Here is a 23,634-nt window from a genome sequence, read left to right on the forward strand (position 1 = left end):
AAGTTTTTATCCTAATCTAATATGTTTTTAAAAATAACCCTCCAAAATAATTTAAAAATTCAAATTCACGTTTATGATTCCAGAGTGCTTTCATTTTAAATCATTAGATAAACGTCATCAAAAATTGTGTAGCGCATCAATTTCAACATTCTGTAACCAATATGGCGGAATTTATATAAGGAAATTTTATAATAATTTCATCTTCCTTGTAAGTTTGAACCATGTCTTTCTTCACCATTAAAAGACTTAAACAAGTTGCAGAAGAATTTTTTGGCCGTGAAAATAAGCAGGTAAAGACATATCAAATAATGTGTTATAGTCTCCTGTACTCACGTCCTATAGTGTCCTATACTTACTTCCTCTAGTGTCCTTTAGCCACACCCTATATTGTCCTATACCCACGTCTTATAGTGTCCTATACCCACGTCTTATAGTGTCCTATACCCACGTCTTATAGTGTCCTATACTCACGTCTTATAGTGTCCTATACTCACGTCTTATAGTGTCCTATACTCACGTCCTATAGTGTCCTATACTCACGTCTTATAGTGTCCTATACTCACGTCCTATAGTGTCCTATACTTACTTCCTCTAGTGTCCTTTAGTCACACCCTATATTGTCCTATACCCACGTCTTATAGTGTCCTATACCTACCTCTTATATTGTCCTATACTCACGTCTTATAGTGTCCTATACTCACGTCTTATAGTGTCCTATACTCACGTCATACAGTGTCCTATACTCACGTCTTATAGTGTCCTATACTCACGTCTTATAGTGTCCTATACTCACGTCCTATAGTGTCCTATACTCACGTCTTATAGTGTCCTATACTCACGTCTTATAGTGTCCTATACTCACGTCCTATAGTGTCCTATACTCACGTCTTATAGTGTCCTATACTCACGTCTTATAGTGTCCTATACTCACGTCCTATAGTGTCCTATACTCACGTCTTATAGTGTCCTATACTCACGTCTTATAGTGTCCTATACTCACGTCTTATAGTGTCCTATACTCACGTCTTATAGTGTCCTATACTCACGTCTTATAGTGTCCTAAACCCACGTCCTATAGTGTCCTATACTCACGTCCTATAGTGTCCTATACTCACGTCTTATAGTGTCCTATACTCACGTCATACAGTATCCTACACTAATGTCCTATAGTGACCTTTAGTCACGCCCTATAGTGTATAATACTCACGTCGGTTAGTGTCCTATAATGTCCTACATTCACGCCCTATAATATCCTAAACTCATGTCCTTTTGTGTCCTATAGAGTAGTATTATGACGTGTTACAGTGTCCGATATTGTCCAATATTCATGGCCTATAGTATCCTCTACCCACGTCCTATATTGTCCTTTTGTCACGTTCTTTAGTGTCCTATAGTGTCACATACTCACGTCTGATATTGTCCTATACTCATAGTTTAGGCAGTTGGTAGGTTGGCCAAAGCCATAAGTTTCACATTATAAACACGTACTCAGGTGACCTTACCAAGTTTGACGACAGCACTTCGATGATTATGTTTTTACATGGAAAAAAGTATATGTGTCAAATTGTGTCTTTAAAATAGCAATAAAAATACTAAATTCGAGCATTAAAAAATTTAGACATGTAATGTTTTATGAATAAACAATATAAAAATGATTATGTAGATAACTTAAGAATACGATTTTGCGTAAAAGACTACATTTCATTTTGTTTTCATTGAATATAAACTATTACCCGAAGATTCACTTCTGTACGACAATTACTTGTTGGATGTGATAGTTCAAATATCTCGGAAAAACCCCTTTTTATTGTTTCATTCAAATCTGTGCAGATATATTTTTTAATAAATTCAACTATTTGAAGCAATATGGTATAGTAATATCATATATTTTTTTCGAGGTAAACGTGTTTGATAATCAGCCTGACTGGAGCCAGCTACCGTACGAGATTCTGCTGCACGTCTTCCGTTACCTGAGCAACAGCGACAAGTACCATGCCGCCCTCACCTGCAAGTCCTGGCTCCGTCCACTCTCAGTGCCGTCCGTGTGGCAGTCCGGAGATTTTGTGTTTGACAACAAGAGCGACGAGAAAGCAATCATTTTTGTGAACATGACGGGAAAAACGTTACGTCACATCAACGTACAATGTATAGCGAGCGATAACCATTACATGTGTTCTTTCTTGGCTTTTAAAGGAGATGAGGGCCCCGCATCCTGTACAGCGAAGATGTACCAATTTTTGGCCACCTTATTGAACTCACAAAACCATCGCATTTTGACCTTCAAGCTAACCAATCTGTTCAGTTTGAAAATCAATGGCCTAAGCGCTAAGTCAATGTCATTTTCAGAGGTCGCTCAACTCTTGACCAAAGTTTTGGAGGACCAGCAGCAGCTTCGTGTCCTTGACCTCAGCAACAGCCAAAAGTCTGTCAAACACCGTTGGGTTGATTCTTTTACCGTAAATGAAGGTCAGTATGGACAGTCTAACATTGGGTGTTAACAAGAAGTTGGGTGTTAACAAGAAGTTGGGTGTTAACAAGACGTTGGGTGTTAACAAGACGTTAGGTGCTTGCAAGGTTTGAATTTAGTTAGATTTTATTGTGGTGGTATCAACAGTCGACCTCATTTCAGGCAGGAGATTGTGGGCTGAGTATTATTATACTTTTAATGCATCAGAAATCAAAATAATAAATTCTTATTTTTCTCCAAACATTATTAAACTATAAACAATAATAAACCGGGAGTGATCTCCACTAAACTTTCTCGAATATTCTACTATAACACTACGGGGGATGGCAACTCTTGATATAGACTTCTAGACATGATTTTTAATCCATTTTAAATACTCAAACTTTTTAAAATAGAATATAATCTCGTAGAAAAAAGAATTGTACACCAAGTGAAGGCTAAATAAAGATGTGCATAATAGTGCGCAATATTATTAGCACTTAATAAATTTACATGCGTTTTTTGAGAAATCGGAAATAGCGTAAATCAGTACTTTCGGTCAACGGAAGTTACTTAAAATTTGACAGAAGGTAGAGAATTTGATTTTTTACTTACATATGAAATTTCATTTATCTATCTGAAATAGTACTCAAGTTATAGGCTTTTGAAAAATTTAAAGTTGAAAAAGTACCACTTGCGGTTATCGGAAATCTCTCAAAAGTTGAAACTAATCTACGAATTTGATAAAATACTTATATATGAAATTTCATCAACCTAGCTGTAACGGTACTCAAGTTATCGTGTTTACACATGGATACACACACAGACAGACAGACAGACACACAGACATACGGACAAGATTGCAAAATTATGTTTTCCGTATCACGATTACAAGACTTTCTCTATACTTCGTATATACGAGAAAGTAAAAAATGGAAACTTTATAATTTTCAAGGTCTGAAACTGTTGAATGCTGCTAGTAAAAACTGCGCCAACACGCTTCAGGAACTTGCGATCGCCAGATTCGTTTGCTTGAAAGATATTTACCCTAATGACTTGAGCTTTCTTCCACAATTTCGAAGCGCCATCGCAGGTTTCAGCAAGTTGTCAGGTGGGTTGAATAGTTGTATGACGTTTTTTAAGTTAAACGAATAGTAAGGTTTAGTCTACATTTTTAAAACTAGTAAATAATTATTAATAATACTTTCAATAATAAACAAACATTCGTTTTTTTATGACGTAGTTTGGTAGCTAAGGATGGTGGTTATAAATCTACATGGACGTGAGCACTGGTTATCTCTAGTATTTCCTTACTAGTTGTTTAGTTTGGAGAGTAGACAAACACTTTTCAGTGTAGCAGTCGTCCATGTTGAAAATGACATTGACCTGCCAGCTTTGATAAAAAACCTCGACAGGACATTGACTAACCAAAACTGACAAGACCTTGACCACCTAGCTCTGATAAGGTCTTGACCATACAACACTGACAAGACCTTGACCACCTAGCTCTGATAAGGTCTTGACCATCCAACACTGACAAGACCTTGACCACCTAGCTCTGATAAGGTCTTGACCATCCAACACTGACAAGACCTTGACCACCTAGCTCTGATAAGGTCTTGACCATACAACACTGACAAGACCTTGACCACCTAGCTCTGATAAGGTCTTGACCATCCAACACTGACAAGACCTTGACCACCTAGCTCTGATAAGGTCTTGACCATCCAACACTGACAAGACCTTGACCACCTAGCTCTGATAAGGTCTTGACCATCCAACACTGACAAGACCTTGACCACCTACCCCTAAAAAGGTCTTTACCATCCAACAGCGACAAGACCTTGTCCATCCAGCTCCGATAAGAACATGACCGCACAATTCTCTTAAGAATAAGGCTATGTGACCTAATAATTGACTTGGTTTCTGCTCTAGTCAACTCACCATATGCCACATAATGAGAGACCTTGTGACTTTCAGACCTGCACCTCAGCTATGGCTATTTGGAAGATGACCTGCTGCTCAGCTTATCCAGGACAACAACCAGCCTAAAGGTTATCACAGTTCGAGCTGATAAAATCCCAGAGTTGGAAAGTCGAATAACCCCTCTAGCATGGGAGAACCTTACAGCGGCATGTCCCGAGCTCAGAGTCCTATTTTTCATCAAACCCATAACTGTAAGCTGTTGTTTAACAAAATGCATAAAAACTTTCAGTATAACAATGTTTTATAAATAACAAAAGAAATATAAACATTAATTTAATTTTGATATTTAAATGGCAAAGGTTTTAACACACAATCGCTTTTACTATAGTAGCTAAACAAAATGCTTACATTCTGTTTATTATTTTAGTAATAATTATAATTGAATACTTAATTGTAAAGTCTTGCACCTAACTCAGAAACTCCCATTTAGGAGTCGTACTTCCAAGACGTGACAATGATCCTAACACCATCCATGCCGCTCTATCAAGTCAAGTGGAAATCTGGCAGTGTCACCGCTGTAGAGAACATAGAGAAGTTCTTTCAACATCTAGGACAAAACTTTCAGGTGAAGGGGATGTGAGGGATGGGGGTATTAGTAAAACTAGTTTTTTTACGTGTTTGTATTTAGCTAAAAAGCGAGGTTGAATGGGAAACATATAAATATTTATTTAGAGAGCCGAGGCTTTGTCCATTTGGAAATATTTTTTTGCGCGGAGTCAGTGTTAACTAATTGAGACTAGTGCAGCTTTAATAAAACAACACTCGTGATTTGTACTCATATAATCGTCTGTGTTTACAGAAAACTTTACACCATCTGAAGTTCCGTACTCGTGTCCCCATAGACACGGAACGCTTTGAAGTGTTGTTCAAGAGGTAGGCGAACTCTGATTTGTTCATCTTTTGGTTTTGATACTTTTCAATATGTTTTTTTGTTAAAAATTAACTGTACGTATAAAAACATATTGCCTAGGGTTTACCAAAATTCAAAATTATATGAACAAATTCTAATCGGTGTATATAATAAGTTGGACATATTTTTGATCAATGAGTCAAAGATAATCTTATAATAGTCACGTGACGGGTGGGGTAGGGTCAGGCACCTATCCGAGCTGGGTGGAGTAGATTCAGGCACCTATCAGAGCTGGGTGGACTAGAGTCAGGTACCCATTAGAGCTGGGCGGACTAGAGTCAGGTACCCATTAGAGCTGTGTGGACTAGAGTCAGGTACCCATCAGAGATGGGTGGACTAGAGTCAGGTACCCATCAGAGCTGGGTGGACTAGAGTCAGGTACCCATCAGAGCTGTGTGGACTAGAGTCAGGTACCCATTAGAGCTGTGTGGACTAGAGTCAGGTACCCATTAGAGCTGGGTGGAGTAGAGTCAGGTACCCATTAGAGCTGGGTGGACTAGAGTCAGGTACCCATCAGAGCTGGGCGGACTAGAGTCAGGTACCCATCAGAGCTGTGTGGACTAGAGTCAGGTACCCATTAGAGCTGTGTGGACTAGAGTCAGGAACCCATTAGAGCTGGGTGGAGTAGAGTCAGGTACCCATCAGAGCTGGGTGGAGTAGAGTCAGGTACCCATCAGAGCTGGGTGGAGTAGAGTCAGGTACACATCAGAGCTGGGTGGAGTAGAGTCAGGTACCCACTACAGCTGTGTATACATAGGAACGTCCAAGAACACCGAGTCTGTACGCTCCGAGTCTGTACGCTCCGAGTCTGTACGCTCCGAGTCTGTACGCTCCGAGTCTGTACGCTCCGAGTCTGTACGCTCCGGGTCTGTACGCTAAGGGTCTGTACGCTACGAGTCTGTACGCTCCGAGTCTGTACGCTCCGAGTCTGTACGCTCCGAGTCTGTACGCTCCGAGTCTGTACGCTCCGAGTCTGTACGCTCCGGGTCTGTACGCTAAGGGTCTGTACGCTACGAGTCTGTACGCTCCGAGTCTGTACGCTCCGAGTCTGTACGCTCCGAGTCTGTACGCTCCGAGTCTGTACGCTCCGGGTCTGTACGCTAAGGGTCTGTACGCTCCGAGTCTGTACGCTTCGAGTCTATGTGCTAGTACAGAGCTTGTCAACACCACGCGTACAACATTATTGTATATGTAAAGTTGTTATGTTTGTCATACATGTATGGAATGTTTTATTTTATACGAGCCGGCCCGCGACATAACATACGCCGCTATTTAGTTGTTGTTTTTTCTACTTTTCAGTAATTCATAATTTGTGAATTTGACAGTACCAACGCTGACACTGAAAATATTTCTTTAAAACACTATAAGTAGCTCGTTAAGGACCATAACCCCCCTCCCCTTCCTCCTCCCCCCCCCCCCCACGCTAAAATCGTTTCAAACTAAATTAACTGCCCCTAATAGCCGTCACTAAACCCAACTCCACGAAGCTAAACATAGCGTGAACCACAGCTCACTAAGATCATGTAGGGGTGGGGATGGTAGGGAGCGCGCTTGCAGCTTGTTTTCTAACGGCTCGCAGAAGAGAATCTAATATATAAAGCTCAGTTCTGTTTGTAAAAATACATATGTTTGTCGTTGGTCTTGGATGGATTTAAGTGTTAGAGAATTATCGTGCGCATTTGTCTAAATTTATGAGTTAAAAAATTAATATTGAAAGTGTTGGGAAATAATTATCATTTCTCAAATTATAGTAATAATTGTCGGCATGTTCATTAAACTCAAGTTTAAAAAAAATATCATCTTTTACAAAAATTCTAATTATGTCTTTATTAAGTCCTATAGCACTTACTTCCCTTTGATAAATTAGGAAAACACAATTACTTCCCTTTATAAAACCATTGCATTCGTGGAAAAGAATTTACTTTTTAATTACTTTGTTTTTGGTGTTGGGAAAAAATAATTACATAATTAGCGGGGATTGATCAAGTGCAAATGTTGTAGGTATTTTACGAATAAGCTTGGAGTATTAAAATTGTTCATTAAATTGAAACAGGCGCGTACGTTTAAGTGAGTGCAAAAGACTATGAATAAGTTGGGGTACTATAGTCGTTCATTAAGCTAAAACAGGTGATTCCGCCCCGGGCGTTTATGTTCGCGTTAGTGTTTTCTTTTTGTTTAGGTGGGTTTGCGTTAGTGGTTGCGTTTTGATTTGGTTCGTTTTTGTTCTTTCTTTTTTCGTTTTTGTTTGTGTTTTTTTCTTTGGGTTTGTATTTGTGTTTTTGGTTGGTTTTGCGTTTGGATTTGGTTTGTTTTCGTTTGCTTTTTCGTTGTTTTTTGTGTTGGTATTGGTGTTTGTGGTTGGGTTTGTTGTTAGGTTTTTGTTTTCGTTTGCTTTTTTGTTTGTTTTTTCTTTGTGTTTGTATTGGTGTTTGTGGTTGTGGTTGTGTTTGTTGTTAGGTTTTTGTTTTCGTTTGTATTTGTAATTGTGTTAGCGTTATGTTTGCGTTTTGTTGTTTTGGTTTTGGTTGGTTGTGGTTTGTGTGGGCAATGCCGGGTTTATGATGATTACTAATTACACAGGAGATGGTCTTTAACAGAAAGGTTTTTCACAGAAGCCAGAGCAGGGCCTGGCCGGGACGGCTAGTTATATATATAGATTCTACCTGTTGTCCACAGTATACAGCCGTGCACAAATCTGGACAGCTTCTCGCTAGGCTTGACCTCTTGTGTGATTGATGACGTGGAGATGTACAAGCTGGCCATCAGAGATGTCGTGAAGCGATGTCCATTGTCATGTGACCTAACACTGAACGTCCAAGTCAAATAAAACTGGTCAGTCTGATACGGTTGGTGGGGTCAGGAGAGTTCGCCATGTTGGATCAGTTCAGGAATGTTTTTTTTTATCGGCAGTAAAACAATTTTGAGGACATACGTATCTGATTTTCTTATTTCGTCTGAAAAAAATATTCGTTTCTGATTTTCATATTTCTTCTTAAAACGTTATACGTTTCTGATTCTTTCATTTCTTCTTAAAACTTTATTCGTTTCTGATTTTCTTATTTCTTCTTAAAAATATATTCGTTTAATAATTCGATTTAAACCTTCCAAATTCAAAGTTTGCAATTAATTAATCCATGCCAGGGTACGTTATATGAAGAAATTGTTTTGGATTTATGAATAGGTCACGTGATGAGGGTCAGGTGTTTTTTTTTAGATCTTAAAGAGAGGGTCAGTACTAGATCTATACTCCCAAACTTTTTCGAGTGGTGACCCCCCCCCCCCTTATAAAAAGTAAGTGACCCGCGAACCCCATCGAATTAAAAAGCCGAAATTTGTTTGTAGTGAAATTAATAAGCACTAAAATAAGATTTTCTAGAAGACTTTCAATATATAGCCTACTACTCTTGATAACTGTTTTAGTACGATGAGTAAAATTGCATACTAGTAACTAAACATTCGGGGTTAAGTTATTGTTAACGCCAACCTATGTCATTATCAACATTCAATAGTGTTTAAAATCTGTTCTCGAATAGTGATAATATTCGTTCGTTTTCCCTGAAGCTTCAGGTTAAGCGTATGTTGATGTTCGAATATATCTACTTGGTATGATACTCTCTCTCCAACCAATCTATATAGTTTTAAGTATATCAAAAGGTATTGTTTCCTTTGCAATTCCAAGAACACTTTGATTTCAGATTTCAATTAAAAAAACACGATTCACAACAATTCGTTTGACAGCCAGCGTACATTAGTGTAGAAAAGCAGAACCTCGTGATTTATATTAATTTCTTTGCTCAGTTCTTTGAATGCTCCAGATTAAATATAATGTACGACTGTTACTAGCAATGGAGTCTTGATGGCGAGGGCATACTGGTGAATCACGCAGTGGTTAGGGAGCTAAATCTTTTCTGTTTTCTGAAAGCCCGATTTTGAGGTAACCATAGCGCACCATCCGTACAAACCCCCACAGCCGTTTAACCCATTTTAATCATCCAGTTTAAAAAAAACATAAACGTATTTATTTTCTCCATGCTATCTTCACAAAATAGCAACTATTCTTTGCTATCATCTGAATGAATATAGACAAAGAACACGAACTCTGTTGATTTATTAACTTGAAAAGCAAACAATGGTAAACGCTTGATTTCATTCTTCTTCTTCTTCGTTCTTAATTTTTGGTGTTGAAGGGGATCGAGATTTTATCTGCCAGTGGGTTTATCAAACATGAGCTTTTTGCTGACTCGACCACGTCTTCAACACAATTAAGCGTTTCGTGTCAATTGGTTATGCGCCATTGAGGCCATTGACTCCGATTTCAGCGTGCTTTTCTTTTTGGATTTGCTTCCATAGCCTTTGTCCAACCAAGAACAAACTACAAGGCAGCAGTTGTTTAATTTTGGAGCTGTCTCTCCTAGAAGAGTGGCTGTCCCCAGCTAACGAGCCTCATCTGCCCGAGGGTTCGAACTCGAGACTTTTCGGTTTAGCAACCATGAGCTTTACCGACTCGACCACGCCGACCACCTTGATTTCATTCAAAATTTGTTATTTAACATCTACGGCAATGTCAACTATAAGCCACTATATAGTATTATTAGGCAGAGATATCTGTGGCATCTTTACTGCAAATCCCCAATCATTATTAGCACCATCATCAACATGCAGGGTTGGATGACATTTTCTACGTAGCAAGAAATTAAGTTTATTTATCGATATTTTTAAAGTTATGATTAGAGCAAACAGGATAATACCAAATTAAATATGTTTATCATGTAAAATAAAGATACTCAATCTAGACCAAGGGTCGGCAACCTGCGGCTCGCGAGCCGCATGCGGCTCTTTTGATGGTAAGATGCGGCTCTTTAGTCCCAGGCACAAATATTAATATTTATTTTATTTTATTTTTAAAACTCAAAAAAATATTAGTCTTCAACACTGGTTATAAATGATATAATAATAAATATAAACAATAAACATTTGCTATTCTATGAGAATATTTAGATACTCCCTATTTTTACAAGCTTTTATTTAACTCACTTCCTGTGTCTGTCGTCAGTCGTCAGTCGTCAGTCTAGATCGAAACGTAGGAGTGAAAATTCGGACAGTTCTACTTAACCGATACGATTCACAGTTGGCACGTGGGTCAAAACATGAAGACAATGCAATCTGAAACTAAATTTGACTTATTAAATTTGAATGCCTTATTAATTTTTTATGAATTAATTAAAATTTGGACCGAATTAGTAGGCATGTCAATCCAACCACACCACACGCGTCATCACTTTCAATAGCTGCGCCATCAGGTTTAATAGCTGCGCCATCACGTTCAATAGACGCGCAATGGTTTTTAGTCATGTAACACTATTGTAAATAAAATATGTAAAGTACTGAAAAAAAATTTCATAAAAACGTTTTAATAACAAGCTTTTATGTAATGATGCACTAAAAAGTAGAAAATAAATTATACACTACTATTTAAATTTCTATAAAGAAAAGCGTGGGTCACTTTAGTACTTTATTACCTATTGGATAGCTTTACTAATTTAATTAGATCAAACCACCTATGGTCAAAGCACCGCTATGGTCAAAGGCCCGCTGTGGTCAAACCTCCTATGGTCAAACCCCCTATGGTCAAAGGCCCGCTGTGGTCAAACCCCCTATGGTCAAACCCCCTATGGTCAAAGCACCTGTGGTCAAAGGTCCGCGCACCGTATGTCTGTGTGTCTGTGTGTGTGTGTGTGTCTGTGTGTAAACACGATTACTTGAGTACCGTTACACGCTTTTCTTTATAGTTATTTAAATAGTAGTCTATAATTTATTTTCTACTTTTTAGTGCATTATTACATAAAAGCTTGTTATTAAAACGTATTTTATGAATTTTTAATGTACTTCCTTGTTTTCTAAAACTGAGTTATATAATTAATGTAAAAAATGCCTTTGCTCGGATCATATTTATCGGGGCACGGGTTCATTTACACCACTGCCCAGCTCGCAATGGGGCATGCTGTTTAAAAGCCTTGAGTGTAAGTTAATAACTCACTGTAATATCACCGTTAATCACTCGACGCCTGAGTGTCGGGGACGGAAAGTGCATCTCTTGTGAACCCGATTACACTACCGCAGGGTCGCCGAGTACGGCCGCTAGCTCGGTTTAATCATCGAATGTCGCGTGCCGCATTATCAATATTGTAAGATGCTCCTTAAAACTAACGTAGTCGCTTAGTGCTCGCGGGATAGCCCTGGACGGCAAATTGCACACTGCAGAGACGCCGGAGACGCGCTTGATTTGGGTAAGTCAACGACTGTTGTTGCCCATCGTGTCTTTAGTGTACAGCCTTTTTTTTAAAGAACGTAGGTTCTGTAGTGCTCGCAAGGGAGCTCGGGGCTTCGGATGTCAGTTTTGCCGCTGAATATAGTAGTACCAATTACCCCCTATGCAGGACGCCCGATTAAAAGATGCGAAGAGCTAACATAGCCGATATGAAACTCTGTGCGCCAAAACCGTGTATTGACAAAAAATGCTAACCTCCCGGGCGCTACCAAAAAGAATTTTTTTTCGAAGAGGACATATCGGGAATATTCACACCTACTTTCCAAAGTTTCATAGCACTCGGATGTGCGGTATCTAACCGCATCCGACTTTTATTGTTTTTATATACCCTATATAGAGAAAAATTGCAGCCTCACGGGGTGCCGCCCTTGGGAAATTAAAAAAAAAATGTCTTTGCAGAAACATTTCGTGGAGTATTCTAATCAACTCCCCAATGTTTCACGGCGATCGTATGAACGGTGTCAATCCGCGATCGACTTTTATTATTATACGAGAAAAATGGCCCGTTGAGGAAGGATACAACGGGCGCTAGGCTGATAGTGCTGTCTCTTTTCTCTAAACTAAAACCAACCCACCCCCCACACACACCACCCCCCACCCCCACCCCACCCCCACCCCCACACACCCCCCACCCCCAACACACACACCACCTCCCACCCCCCCACACACACACCACCCCCACCCCCCCCCCCCACACACCACCCCCCCACCCCCACCCCCCAAAAAAACATGTCTATCGTCCCATTCAACGAAATATAATTATATACTTTTTCCAGTGTCCGCCCCCCTCCCAGAAAATTCTACCCCCACCCCTCTCCGGGGAGGAAAAAGAAATTGCAAGAAAACCACCTTTTAGATTAGACACATTAATTAGGCGGTAATTTTATTATAGAGTATCGATGAAGAAATTTCTTTTGAGTTGGGGAGGGGGGGGCTCAGACGTTCTTACGCGGGGGGTGGGGCTTCGCCCCTACCCGAAGAATTGTATGCAAGAAACTCTTCACGCAAACCACTTAGATTAGACAAAATTGCCTTTTTATTCAATGTTTACTCGAGAATCAATGACGTCATATTACTGTGTGCACTCTCCGGCTTGAGATTATTTTCTACTCTATACTAAATGTGACCGCGTCATACTTCGTTTTTTGAATTACTATGCAGGTTTTTAATTTGCTTGTGTTTTCTCTAGAGCGTTCTTGTCAGACAGAGCGTTCTTGTCAGATAGATAGACAGACAGCGAAACTATTAGTATTGATACTATAATATATATATATGCCAAATCCTAATAAAATATCACAATATTGAAATAAAAAAATGTGAGTGGCGCTTTAAAACCTGGGAAATTTTGTAAATTGTAACTTTTGGCTCTTTCGTTTTAAAAGGTTGCCGACCCCTGGTCTAGACTAATTATCAGCATAGTTTTTTGGGGTGGCAGGCATAAAACAAAAACAATTATAATAATAAATATTATTAATTTAAAAGTAAATATCTATTTCTAAATTTCATTACTTTGTATAATTAGCGTTAAATACTTTTATAAGAAGAGCTGGATCAAAACAGTATCATTAGCACATAATGATCGAGATTAACAAAAGTTCAAATGTAAGTTCGTAAGGATATAGATCTATCTATTTTGAGATTTTCTGCAGTAGTTCTTTGCAGTTTTAATTAAATGCATATTACTGTAATAAAATAAACACAAACGGATGTTTTTATCCTAATCTCATATGTTTTTAAAAACAACTCTCCAAAATAATTATAGAATTCAAATTCACGTTTTAGATTCCAAAGTGCTTTCTTTTTAAATCATTAGATAAACGTCATCAAATATTGTGTAGCGCATCTAATTCAACATCCTGTGACCAATATGGCGGAATTTATATAAGGAAATTTTATAATAATTTCATCTTCCTTGTAATTTTGAAAAAAAATAAATTACATAACATCGAGAAGCAAACGGCCTACAGTGCGCCATGTTAACAAGACTAAAACAAGTTGCAGAAGACTTGGCTTGTCGGGTAAATAAAAAGGTAAAGACACATCAAATAGTGTGTTATAGTCTCCTAAACTCAAGTCTGTAAAATCTTAGTTTAGCGTCGTATATTCCAACGTAGCTAGTAATGTGCGATGAAGGTAACTAATGAATATTTCTTTCATTTGGCCATATTTATGTCATATTTTACATAATATGACAGGCAATTGAACAACAAATCACAATCCATGACCAAACCAGTCAAAAATATCCTGGAATAAACTTTAAAACTACTCCGTTCGAGACAACAATGAGTAAATACAAGCAGCGGCCATGTTTCAAAAACAATAATAGAGTAATTTCCCTTGAAAAATTGTCTATTCGCATGCATGTTGTGTTGATTTTGTGGTTTAATGTGGTTGTTTTGTATTGTTTTAATTTAAATATATGCCTGTATATTAATTTTTCTTTTTTCTTCCCCCAATATACTTGACATGAATGACTAATAGACCTTTTCAGACTTAATAGTGTGCATCCAAGACCACAACAATTGTTGGGAGGTGGAGGTCGAACTTTTGAACATTTTTTTTTGCAGTAATCAATTTAATATTAGATCGCCCATAAATGACGTCGCTCTTAAAATAGTAATGACAGCGTGCATTATTACAGAACAAACATATGAACATATTGTTTCAGATAGAAATTGTGATTTATGGTGGGGAGAGGTTGAGTAGAACTCAGCGATGTGATTTTGAGACGGGTCAGGTTTTTTATTCTCGTGAAAACGGGATGGTTGTGGGAGAAAGACCAGCTGTAGAAGTATGACGCGTCATTCATTGGTGATCCATTTTCTCAGTGGGGACGATATAATTATTAAGAAGGGTCAAGAAATGTAAAAAGTATGTTGAGTCGCATTTCTTGACCCCCCCTCCCTGTTCATTCCCCCACTTAGCACATCGTCACCGAGTTAACGCTTGCACGTGACGTCATGTACCGGTACCGCCAACCGTTAGGCTAATTTTAAAGAAAAAAACAAGCACTGTCGTTTTGACACTTATGCGACATTTAATTTGATTACATATTTTGTTGGTGTTTAATTAAACAGCCCATAATACATCTATCACTCGTCCATTTAAACATACGTGGTTATTTCTGCAAGCTTGCTGTCTTGAGACTTTCGGCCCTTTAAAAATGTATTAAGTTCTCACCGTATAGAACTAGACTACACATATTAAGCTCCAAACAAGCTTGGTGAAAACAGGATGGCCGTCCGCTTTTGAAGCTGCTCTGCGCTTTATAAAAAGCACAATAAACGATAAGATAACACTTATATTAAAGTAAATTATAGTTCTGAATCATGATACATTAAAAGTGATATTCAGAAATTAAGAGCCAGACAGTCAACATGATATTTCAATTTGAGTCCAAGAATATAAATTTCCTCAAACAATGAAAACGTTACTAAATTTTCGCGCAGTTTCGCGAAATTGAATTAAAGTATTTACGTCATCTTACAAAGCGCGATAGCTTACTGGTGCTCTAACGCGGCCCCATGCTAATGGCCGTATTCCAAACGCCCCGCATTAGACGCGGCTCATTCGTCGGCAGGCATTTGGTGGCAAGCCTTTTTGACGGGGATAATGTGTTGAGGCCGTTTTGCCAAATGTCTTAAACTAGCAGGCTTGAAACATTTATGATGATTCGTTTTGAGCAAGGTATACATATACTAATGCTTATTTATCGTTATTTTGATTGAACAAAGAATTATAGAGGGTATCCATCTATCACCTAGGGATTTTCCCCGTTCACCTCCTTTCAAGAGATCGACACGTCATAAATAGCGAAGCCGCCTGCGTTGACTTCACAAATCTTCACTCACTCCGGTAGCAAATCATATGTGACATCATTTATGGACAACCCCAAATCACTTATTTGGGCATTTGATTTTGACATTTTGACAACAAAGGATAACCAAAATGTGTCTTGACAGGTGGAGACTTGCGATCGACCATAATGACAACACGCACTTAAGGGGTAGAGTGCTGATTATTTTAGATGATGTTTTACGAGGGAAGCTGGTGGATAATACATTTTGTCTCTCTGTATATATAAATGATGACAAACATTTATTGTTGACAAAATTATGGTAAGGGAATTTAGATAAGGCATATTGAAGCGTATTTTTTTTCATTATGACGAGTTCAAGTAATTGTGACATTGACAACAAAAATATGATGGAGGTTGGGGTTTAATTAAGGTAAAGAGATGTAAAAAAAAACTGTCATAATTTACGATAGAATCACTAATTGATGAAAAGAAAAACCTGAAATGAAAATAGTGAACATTCAAACAACAAGAATAAACTCAAACTATATAGTAATAGTAATGAATGATCAAATAAACATTAGTACAAAAAAAAACCTGATTTTATACATGGATACAAGTTACATCTCACAATATTTCTAAAATTAATAAAATTGTTTGCTAGGAAATTCAGTTTTTAAAGGGCAGAATTTAAAACAAGTTATTAAAAAGTCTAGTGACAATATAAGCGCAATTTCCGTATGTTATCTAAAAATAGCTCTGTCGTAGCGTAAAGCACACACGGGGACAAAGCCAGGTCACATGATTTACCCTCCTCCTCCTTCTACAACAAGACAATCATATTTAAATACATTTTCATACGAAAAGAAATGAAAGGGAAGCTACTCTTAATAACATTTTCTTAAGATGGCCGCTGTTTTTAATAGTAAATATACGATCTCGAGCAGGGTTGATACACATATTAATTTCAGGATATTTAAATTGATTTAACCATCAATGGTGATCTATTATTCTATTATCTATAATATTTTATTAAAATATACGAAAATAAACTCATATTTAAAGAAATATACATTAATTCACTCTCTCCCCCATTACTAGTTTTGGCCGAATTTACGACGCTAAACTAAGATTTTACCCTCAAGTCCTATAGTGTCCTTTAGTCACATCCTATAGTGTCCTATACCCACGTATTATAGTGTCCTATAATCACGTCATACAGTATCCTACACTAACGTACTATAGTGAAATTTAGTCACGCCCTACAGTGTCTAATACTCACGTCCGTTAGTGTCCTATAATGTCCTACATTCACGCCCTATAATTTCCTATACTCATGTCCTATTGTGTCCTATAGAGTAGTATTCCGACGTCTTACCGTGTCCGATATTGTCGAATACTCACGTCCTACAGTGTCCTATACCTACGTCCTATATTGTCCTTTTCTCACGTTCTTTAGTGTCCTATAGTGTCACATACTCACGTCTGATATTGTCCTATACTCATAGTTTAGGCAATTGGTAGGTTGGCCAAAGCCATACTTTTCACTTAATAAACACGTACTCAGGTGACCTTACCAAGTTTGACGACATCACTTCGATGATTATGTTTTTATATGGATAAAAGTATATTTATCAAATTGTGTCATTAAAATAGCAGTAAAAAATACTTCACTCAAGCATTAAAATAATTTAGACATGTAATGTTTTATGAAAAACAATATAAAAATGATTATGTAGATAACTTAAAAATACGATTTTGCGTAAAAGACTACATTTCAATTTGTTTTCATTGAACCTTAACTATTACCCGAAGATTCACTTCTGTACGACAATTACTTGATGGATGTGATAGTTCAAATATCTCGGAAAAACCCCTTTGTATTAAAAATATTTTTTTTTCAACTATATGAAACAATATGGTATGGTAATACCATATATATTTTTCCAGGTATTCGCATTTGATAATCAGCCTGACTGGAGCCAGCTGCCGTACGAAATTCTTCTGAAAGTCTTCAGTTACCTGAGCAACAGCGACAAGTACCACGCCGCCCTCACCTGCAAGTCTTGGCTCCGTCCACTTTCAGTGCCGTCCGTTAGACATGTAATGTTTTATGAATAAACAATATAAAGAAGATTATGTAGATAACTTAAAAATACGATTTTGCGTAAAAGACTACAATTCAATTTCAATATTACCCGAAGATTCACTTTTGTACGACAATTACTTGATGGATGTGAAAGTTCAAATATCTCGGAACAACCCCTTTTTATTTATTGTTTTATTCAAATCTGTGCAGATATATATTTTTTAATAAATTCAATTATTTGAAGCAATATGGTATAGTAATATCATATATTTTTTTTCCAGGTAAACGTGTTTGATAATCAGCCTGACTGGAGCCAGCTGCCGTACGACATTCTGCTGCACGTCTTCCGTTACCTGAGCAACAGCGACAAGTACCATGCCGCTCTCACCTGCAAGTACTGGCTCCGTCCACTCTCAGAGCCGTCCAGGTGGCAGTCCGGAGATTTTGTGTTTGACAACAAGAGCGACGAGAAAGCAATCATTTTTGTGAACATGACGGGAAAAACGTTACGTCACATCAACGTAAAATGTATAGCGAGCAATAAGCATTCTTGTGGTAAGTCACAGAAATAGTGGTGGAAATGTGCGTCTATGTACGAACCAGTCAACAACAAACATACATGTGTACTTTCTTGGATTTTAAAGGAGATGAGGGCCGCGCATCCTGTACAGCAAAGATGTACCAATTTTTGGCCAACTTATTGAATTCTCAAAACCATCACATTTTGACCTTCAAGCTAACCAATATCTGCAGTTTGGAAATCGGTGGCATAAGCGCTAAGTCAAGGTCATTTTCAGAGGTGGCACAACTCTTGACCCAAGTTTTGTACGACCAGCAGCAGCTTCGTGTCCTTGACCTCAGCAACAGCCAAAAGTCTATCAAACACCGTGGCTATGCTTGTTTTACCGTAAATGAAGGTCAGTATGGACAGTCTAACATTGGGTGTTAAAAAGACGTTGGGTGCTTGCAAGGTTTGCATTTAGTTAGATTTTATTGTGGTAGTATCAACAGTCGACCTCATTTCAGGCAGAGGATTGTGGGCTGAGCATTATTATACTTTTAATGCACCAAAAATCAAAATAATAAATTCTTATTTTTCTCCAAACATAATTAAACTATTTAACAATAAAAATGGAAACTTTATAATTTTCAAGGTCTGGAACTGTTAAATTCTGCTAGTAAAAACTGTGCCAACACGCTTCAGAAACTAGCTATCTCCAGACTCGTTAGCTTGGATGCTATCTACAAGAATGACTTGAGCTATCTTCCACAATTTCGAAGCGCCATCGCAGGTTTCAGCAAGTTGTCAGGTGGGTTGAATAGTTGTATGACGTTTTTTAAGTTAAACGAATAGTTTGATTTAGTCTGTTCTTCTACATATTTAAAAAAGTAAATAATTATTAATAATACTTTCAATAATAAACAAACATTCGTTTTTCTATGACGTAGTGTGGTAGCTAGGATGATGGCTATAAATCTACATGGACGTGAGCACTGGTTATCTCTAGTATTTCCTCACTAGTAGTTTAGTTTGGAGAGCAGACAAACACTTTTCAGTGTAGCAGTCGTCCATGTTGAAAATGACATTGACCTGCCAGCTTTGATAAAAAACCTAAACAAGACATTGACTACCCAAAACTGACAAGACCTTGACCACCTAGCTCTGATAAGGTCTTGACCATCCAACACTGACAAGACCTTGACCACCTAGCTCTGAAAAGGTCTTTACCATCCAACACTGACAAGACCTTGACCACCTAGCTCTGATAAGGTCTTGACCATCCAACACTGACAAGACCTTGACCACCTAGCTCTGATAAGGTCTTGACCATCCAACACTGACAAGACCTTGACCACCTAGCTCTGATAAGGTCTTGACCATCTAACACTGACAAGACCTTGACCACCTAGCTCTGATAAGCACGTAACCGCACAATTCTTTTAAGTAAAGGCTATGTGACGTAATAATTGACTTGGTTTCTGCTCTAGTCAACTCACCATATGCCACATAACGAGAGACCCTGTGACTTTCAGAGCTGGACATCAACTTTTGTTATATGGAAGATGACCTGCTGCTCAGCTTAGCCATGTCAACAACCACCCTCAAAGTAATCAAAGTTCGAGCTGACAAAATCCCAGAGTTGGAAAGTCGAATTACCCCTCTAGCATGGGAGAAGCTTACAGCGGCATGTCCTGAGCTCCGAGTCCTATTTTACATCAAACCCATATCTGTGAGCTGTTATTTAACAATATGCAGAAAAACTTTCAGTATAACAATGTTTTATAAATAACAAAAGAAATATAAACAATAATTTAACGAGAAAAATGGCCCTTTGAAGAAGGATACAACGGGCGCTAGGTTGATAGTGCTGTCTATTTTCTCTAAACTAAAACCACCGCGCCCCCCCCTCACACACACCCCAAAACATGTCTACCGTCCCATTCAACGAAATATAATTATATACTTTTTTCAGTGTCCGCCCCCTCCCAGAAAATTCTACCCCCGCCCCCGAAAATTTCAAGAACTCCCACCCCTCTCAGGGGAGGAAAAAGTCTGAAAGAAACACTGGTGTCGCACATAGCCACTACCCGAAGAATTGCATGAAAGAAACTCTTACGCAAACCACTTAGATTAGACAAAATTGCCTTTTTATTCAATGTTTACTCGAGAATCAATGACGTCATATTACTGTGTGCACTCTCCGGCTTGATATTATTTTCTACTACATGCTCAATATGACGTCATATTTCGTTTCCGTATTACTATGCATGTTTTTATTTTGCTTGTGTTTTCTCTAGAGCGTTCTTGTCAGATACATACACAGATAGATACACAGAAAGATACACAGACAGCGAAACTATTATATAGAATTTTGATATTTAACTGTTTATTATTTTAGTAATAATTATAATTTAATACTTAATTGTAAAGTCTTGAACCTAACTCAGAAACTCACATTCATGGAGTCGTTCTTCCAAGACGTCACAACGATTCTCAAACCATCCATGCCGCTCTATCAAGTCAAGTGGAAATCTGGCAGTGTCACCGCTGTAGAGAACATAAAGAAGTTCTTTCAACATATGGGACAAAACTTTCAGGTGAAGGGGATGGGAGGGATGGGAGTATTAGGAAAACTAGTTTTTTTTTTACGTGTTTGTATTTAGCTAACAAACGTGATCGAATGGGAAAGATACACGTATTTGTTTTCGAATCATAGAGCCAAATCATTGTCCATTCAGAACATTTGTTTGCTCGGAGTTAGCGTTAAGTTAACTAATTGAGACCAACGCAACTTTAATAAAACAACACTCGTTATTTGTACTCATATAATCGTCTGTGTTTACAGAAAACTTTACATCATCTGAAGTTCCGTACTCGTGTCCCCATAGACATGGAATGCTTTGAAGTGTTGTTCAAGAGGTAGGCGAACTCTGATTTGTTCATCTTTTGCTTTTGATACTATTCAAAATGTTTTTTGGTTCAAAATTAAATGTAGGTATAAAAAGTATAAAAACATATTGCCTAGGGTTTACCAAGATTATATCCACAAATTCTAATCGGTGTATATAATAAGTTGGACATATTTTTGATCAATGAATCAAAGATAATCTTATAATAGTCACGTGACGGGTGGGGTAGAGTCAGGCACTAATTAGAGCTGTGTGGACTAGAGTCAGGTACCCATCAGACTTGGATGGACTAGAGTCAGGTACCTATCAGACTTGGATGGACTAGAGTCAGGTACCTATCAGACTTGGATGGACTAGAGTCAGGTACCCATCATAGCTGGGTGGACTAGAGTCAGGTACCCATCAGAGCTGGGTGGACTAGAGTCAGGTACCCATCATAGCTGGGTGGACTAGAGTCAGGTACCCATCAGAGCTGGGTGGACTAGAGTCAGGTACCCATCAGAGCTGGGTGGAGTAGAGTCAGGTACACATCAGAGCTGGGTGGAATAGAGTCAGGTACCCATCAGAGCTGGGTGGAGAGTCAGGTACCCATCAGATCTGGGTGGACTAGAGTCAGGTACCCATCAGATCTGGGTGGACTAGAGTCAGGTACACATCAGAGCTGGGTGGACTAGAGTCAGGTACCCATCAGAGCTGGGTGGAGAGTCAGGTACCCATCAGATCTGGGTGGACTAGAGTCAGGTACCCATCAGAGCTGGGTGGACTAGAGTCAGGTACCCATCAGAGCTGGGTGGACTAGAGTCAGGTACCCATCAGATCTGGGTGGACTAGAGTCAGGTACCCATCAGAGCTGGATGGACTAGAGTCAGGTACCCATCAGAGCTGGGTGGACTAGAGTCAGGTACACATCAGAGCTGGGTGGACTAGAATCAGGTACCCATCAGAGCTGGGTGGAGAGTCAGGTACCCATCAGATCTGGGTGGACTAGAGTCAGGTACCCATCATAGCTGGGTGGACTAGAGTCAGGTACCGATCAGAGCTGGGTGGACTAGAGTCAGGTACCCATCAGATCTGGGTGGACTAGAGCCAGGTACCCATCAGATCTGGGTGGACTAGAGTCAGGTACCCATCATAGCTGGGTGGACTAGAGTCAGGTACCCATCAGAGCTGGGTAGACTAGAGTCAGGTACCCATCATAGCTTGGTGGACTAGAGTCAGGTACCCATCATAGCTGGGTGTACTAGAGTCAGGTACCCATCATAGCTGAGTGGACTAGAGTCAGGTACCCATCAGATCTGGGTGGACTAGAGTCAGGTACCCATCATAGCTGGGTGTACTAGAGTCAGGTACCCATCATAGCTGAGTGGACTAGAGTCAGGTACCCATCAGATCTGGGTGGACTAGAGTCAGGTTCCCATCAGAGCTGTGTATACATAGGAACGTCCAAGATCACCGAGTCTGTACGCTCCAAGTCTGTACGCTCCGAGTCTAGGTTCTAGTACAGTGCTTGTCAACACCACGCCTACAACATCATTGTATATGTAATGTTATGGTGTGTTATACATCTATGTAATGTTTTATTGTATATGCTACTTGTGTGTCTACAGTATACAGCCGTGCACAAAGCTGGACAGCCTCACACTAGGCTTGACCTCTTGTGTGATTGATGACGTGGAGATGTACAAGCTGGCCATCAGAGATGTCGTGACGAGATGTGCATTGTCTTGTGACCTCACACTGAACGTCCAAGTCAGTCCACAGTATACAGCCGTGCAAAAAGCTGGACAGCTTCTCGCTAGGCTTGACCTCTTGTGTGATTGATGACGTGGAGATGTACAAGCTGGCCATCAGAGATGTCGTGACGCGATGTCCATTGTCATGTGACCTCACACTGAACGTCTAAGTCAAATAAAAGGGGTCAGTTTGACACGGTTGTTGGTATCAGGAGAGTTCGCCATGTTGGATCAGTTCACGAATTATTTTTTTTATTTGCAGTAAAAAAGTGTTGAGCACATTCGTTTCTGATTTTCTTATTTCTTCTGAAAAGTATATTCGTTTCTGATTTTCTTAATTCTTCTGAAAAATATATTCGTTTCTGATTTTCTTATTTCTACTTTAAATATATATTCGTTTCTGATTTTCTTATTTCTTCTTAAAAATTAATTCGTTTAATCATACGATTTAAAACTTCCAGGTTCAAACTTTGCAAGTAATTAATCTATGCCAGGGTACGTTATATGAAGAAATTTTTTTGATTTATGAATAGGTCACGTGATGAGGGTCAGGTGTTTTTTTTTAGATCTTAAAGAGAGGGTCAGTACTAGATCTATACTCCCAAACTTTTTCGAGTGTCGACCCCCTTTTATAAAAAGTAAGTGACCCGCGAACCCCATGAAATTAAAAAGCCGAAATTAGTATGGAAATTAATAAGCACTAAAATAACATTTTCTAGAAGACTTTCAATATGTACTACCCTTGATAACTGTTTTAGTACGATGAGTAAAATTGCATGCTAGTAACTAAACATTCGGGGTTGAGTTATTGTTAACGCCAACCTATGTCATTATCAACATTCAATTTATTTCTTATTTTGGTTTTTAATCGGAGAATAGTGTTGAAAATCTATTCTCGAAAAGTCAATCAATTTTTAAGTTTGGGTATAATTTTA

At 38.6% G+C, this 23,634-nt stretch overlaps 1 protein-coding gene across 3 annotated transcripts; it reads left to right on the forward strand.

Annotated features, from left to right (window-relative positions):
* The first annotated feature begins 162 nt into the window (after positions 1–162).
* On the forward strand, positions 163–22,971 carry LOC131938876 (F-box/LRR-repeat protein 21). 3 transcript variants are annotated; one of them, XM_059297097.1, is made up of 9 exons: positions 163–290; positions 17,417–17,569; positions 17,837–18,110; positions 18,200–18,472; positions 18,710–18,865; positions 19,590–19,786; positions 20,505–20,654; positions 20,903–20,976; positions 22,574–22,971. In XM_059297097.1, the coding sequence occupies exons 1-9, from the start codon at positions 222–224 to the stop codon at positions 22,785–22,787; spliced, it is 1,560 nt and encodes a 519-aa protein (XP_059153080.1). In that variant the 5' UTR covers positions 163–221; the 3' UTR covers positions 22,788–22,971. The 3 variants fall into 3 exon arrangements, with proteins under 3 accessions (XP_059153080.1, XP_059153082.1, XP_059153081.1); XM_059297098.1 differs by lacking the exon at positions 163–290 and adding an exon at positions 13,522–13,700; XM_059297099.1 differs by lacking the exons at positions 17,417–17,569; positions 17,837–18,110; positions 18,200–18,472; ... (3 more) ...; positions 20,903–20,976; positions 22,574–22,971 and adding exons at positions 1,899–2,466; positions 3,402–3,557; positions 4,427–4,623; ... (1 more) ...; positions 5,232–5,305; positions 8,019–8,258.
* The last annotated feature ends 663 nt before the right edge of the window (positions 22,972–23,634 follow it).

This window comes from Physella acuta, unplaced genomic scaffold, assembly GCF_028476545.2.
Source record: "Physella acuta isolate Inbredline_101_S28 unplaced genomic scaffold, ASM2847654v3 ptg000258l, whole genome shotgun sequence".
Taxonomy (NCBI): Eukaryota; Metazoa; Mollusca; class Gastropoda; family Physidae; genus Physella; species Physella acuta.

Coding starts and splice junctions, on each gene's coding strand:
- LOC131938876 (XM_059297097.1), top strand. CDS start 222: ATGTCTTTCTTCACCATTAAAAGACTTAAACAAGTTGCAGAAGAATTT. Junction 18,111..18,199: donor GAGCAATAAGCATTCTTGTG/GTAAGTCACAGA, acceptor TGGATTTTAAAG/GAGATGAGGGCCGCGCATCC. Junction 18,473..18,709: donor TTGTTTTACCGTAAATGAAG/GTCAGTATGGAC, acceptor ATAATTTTCAAG/GTCTGGAACTGTTAAATTCT.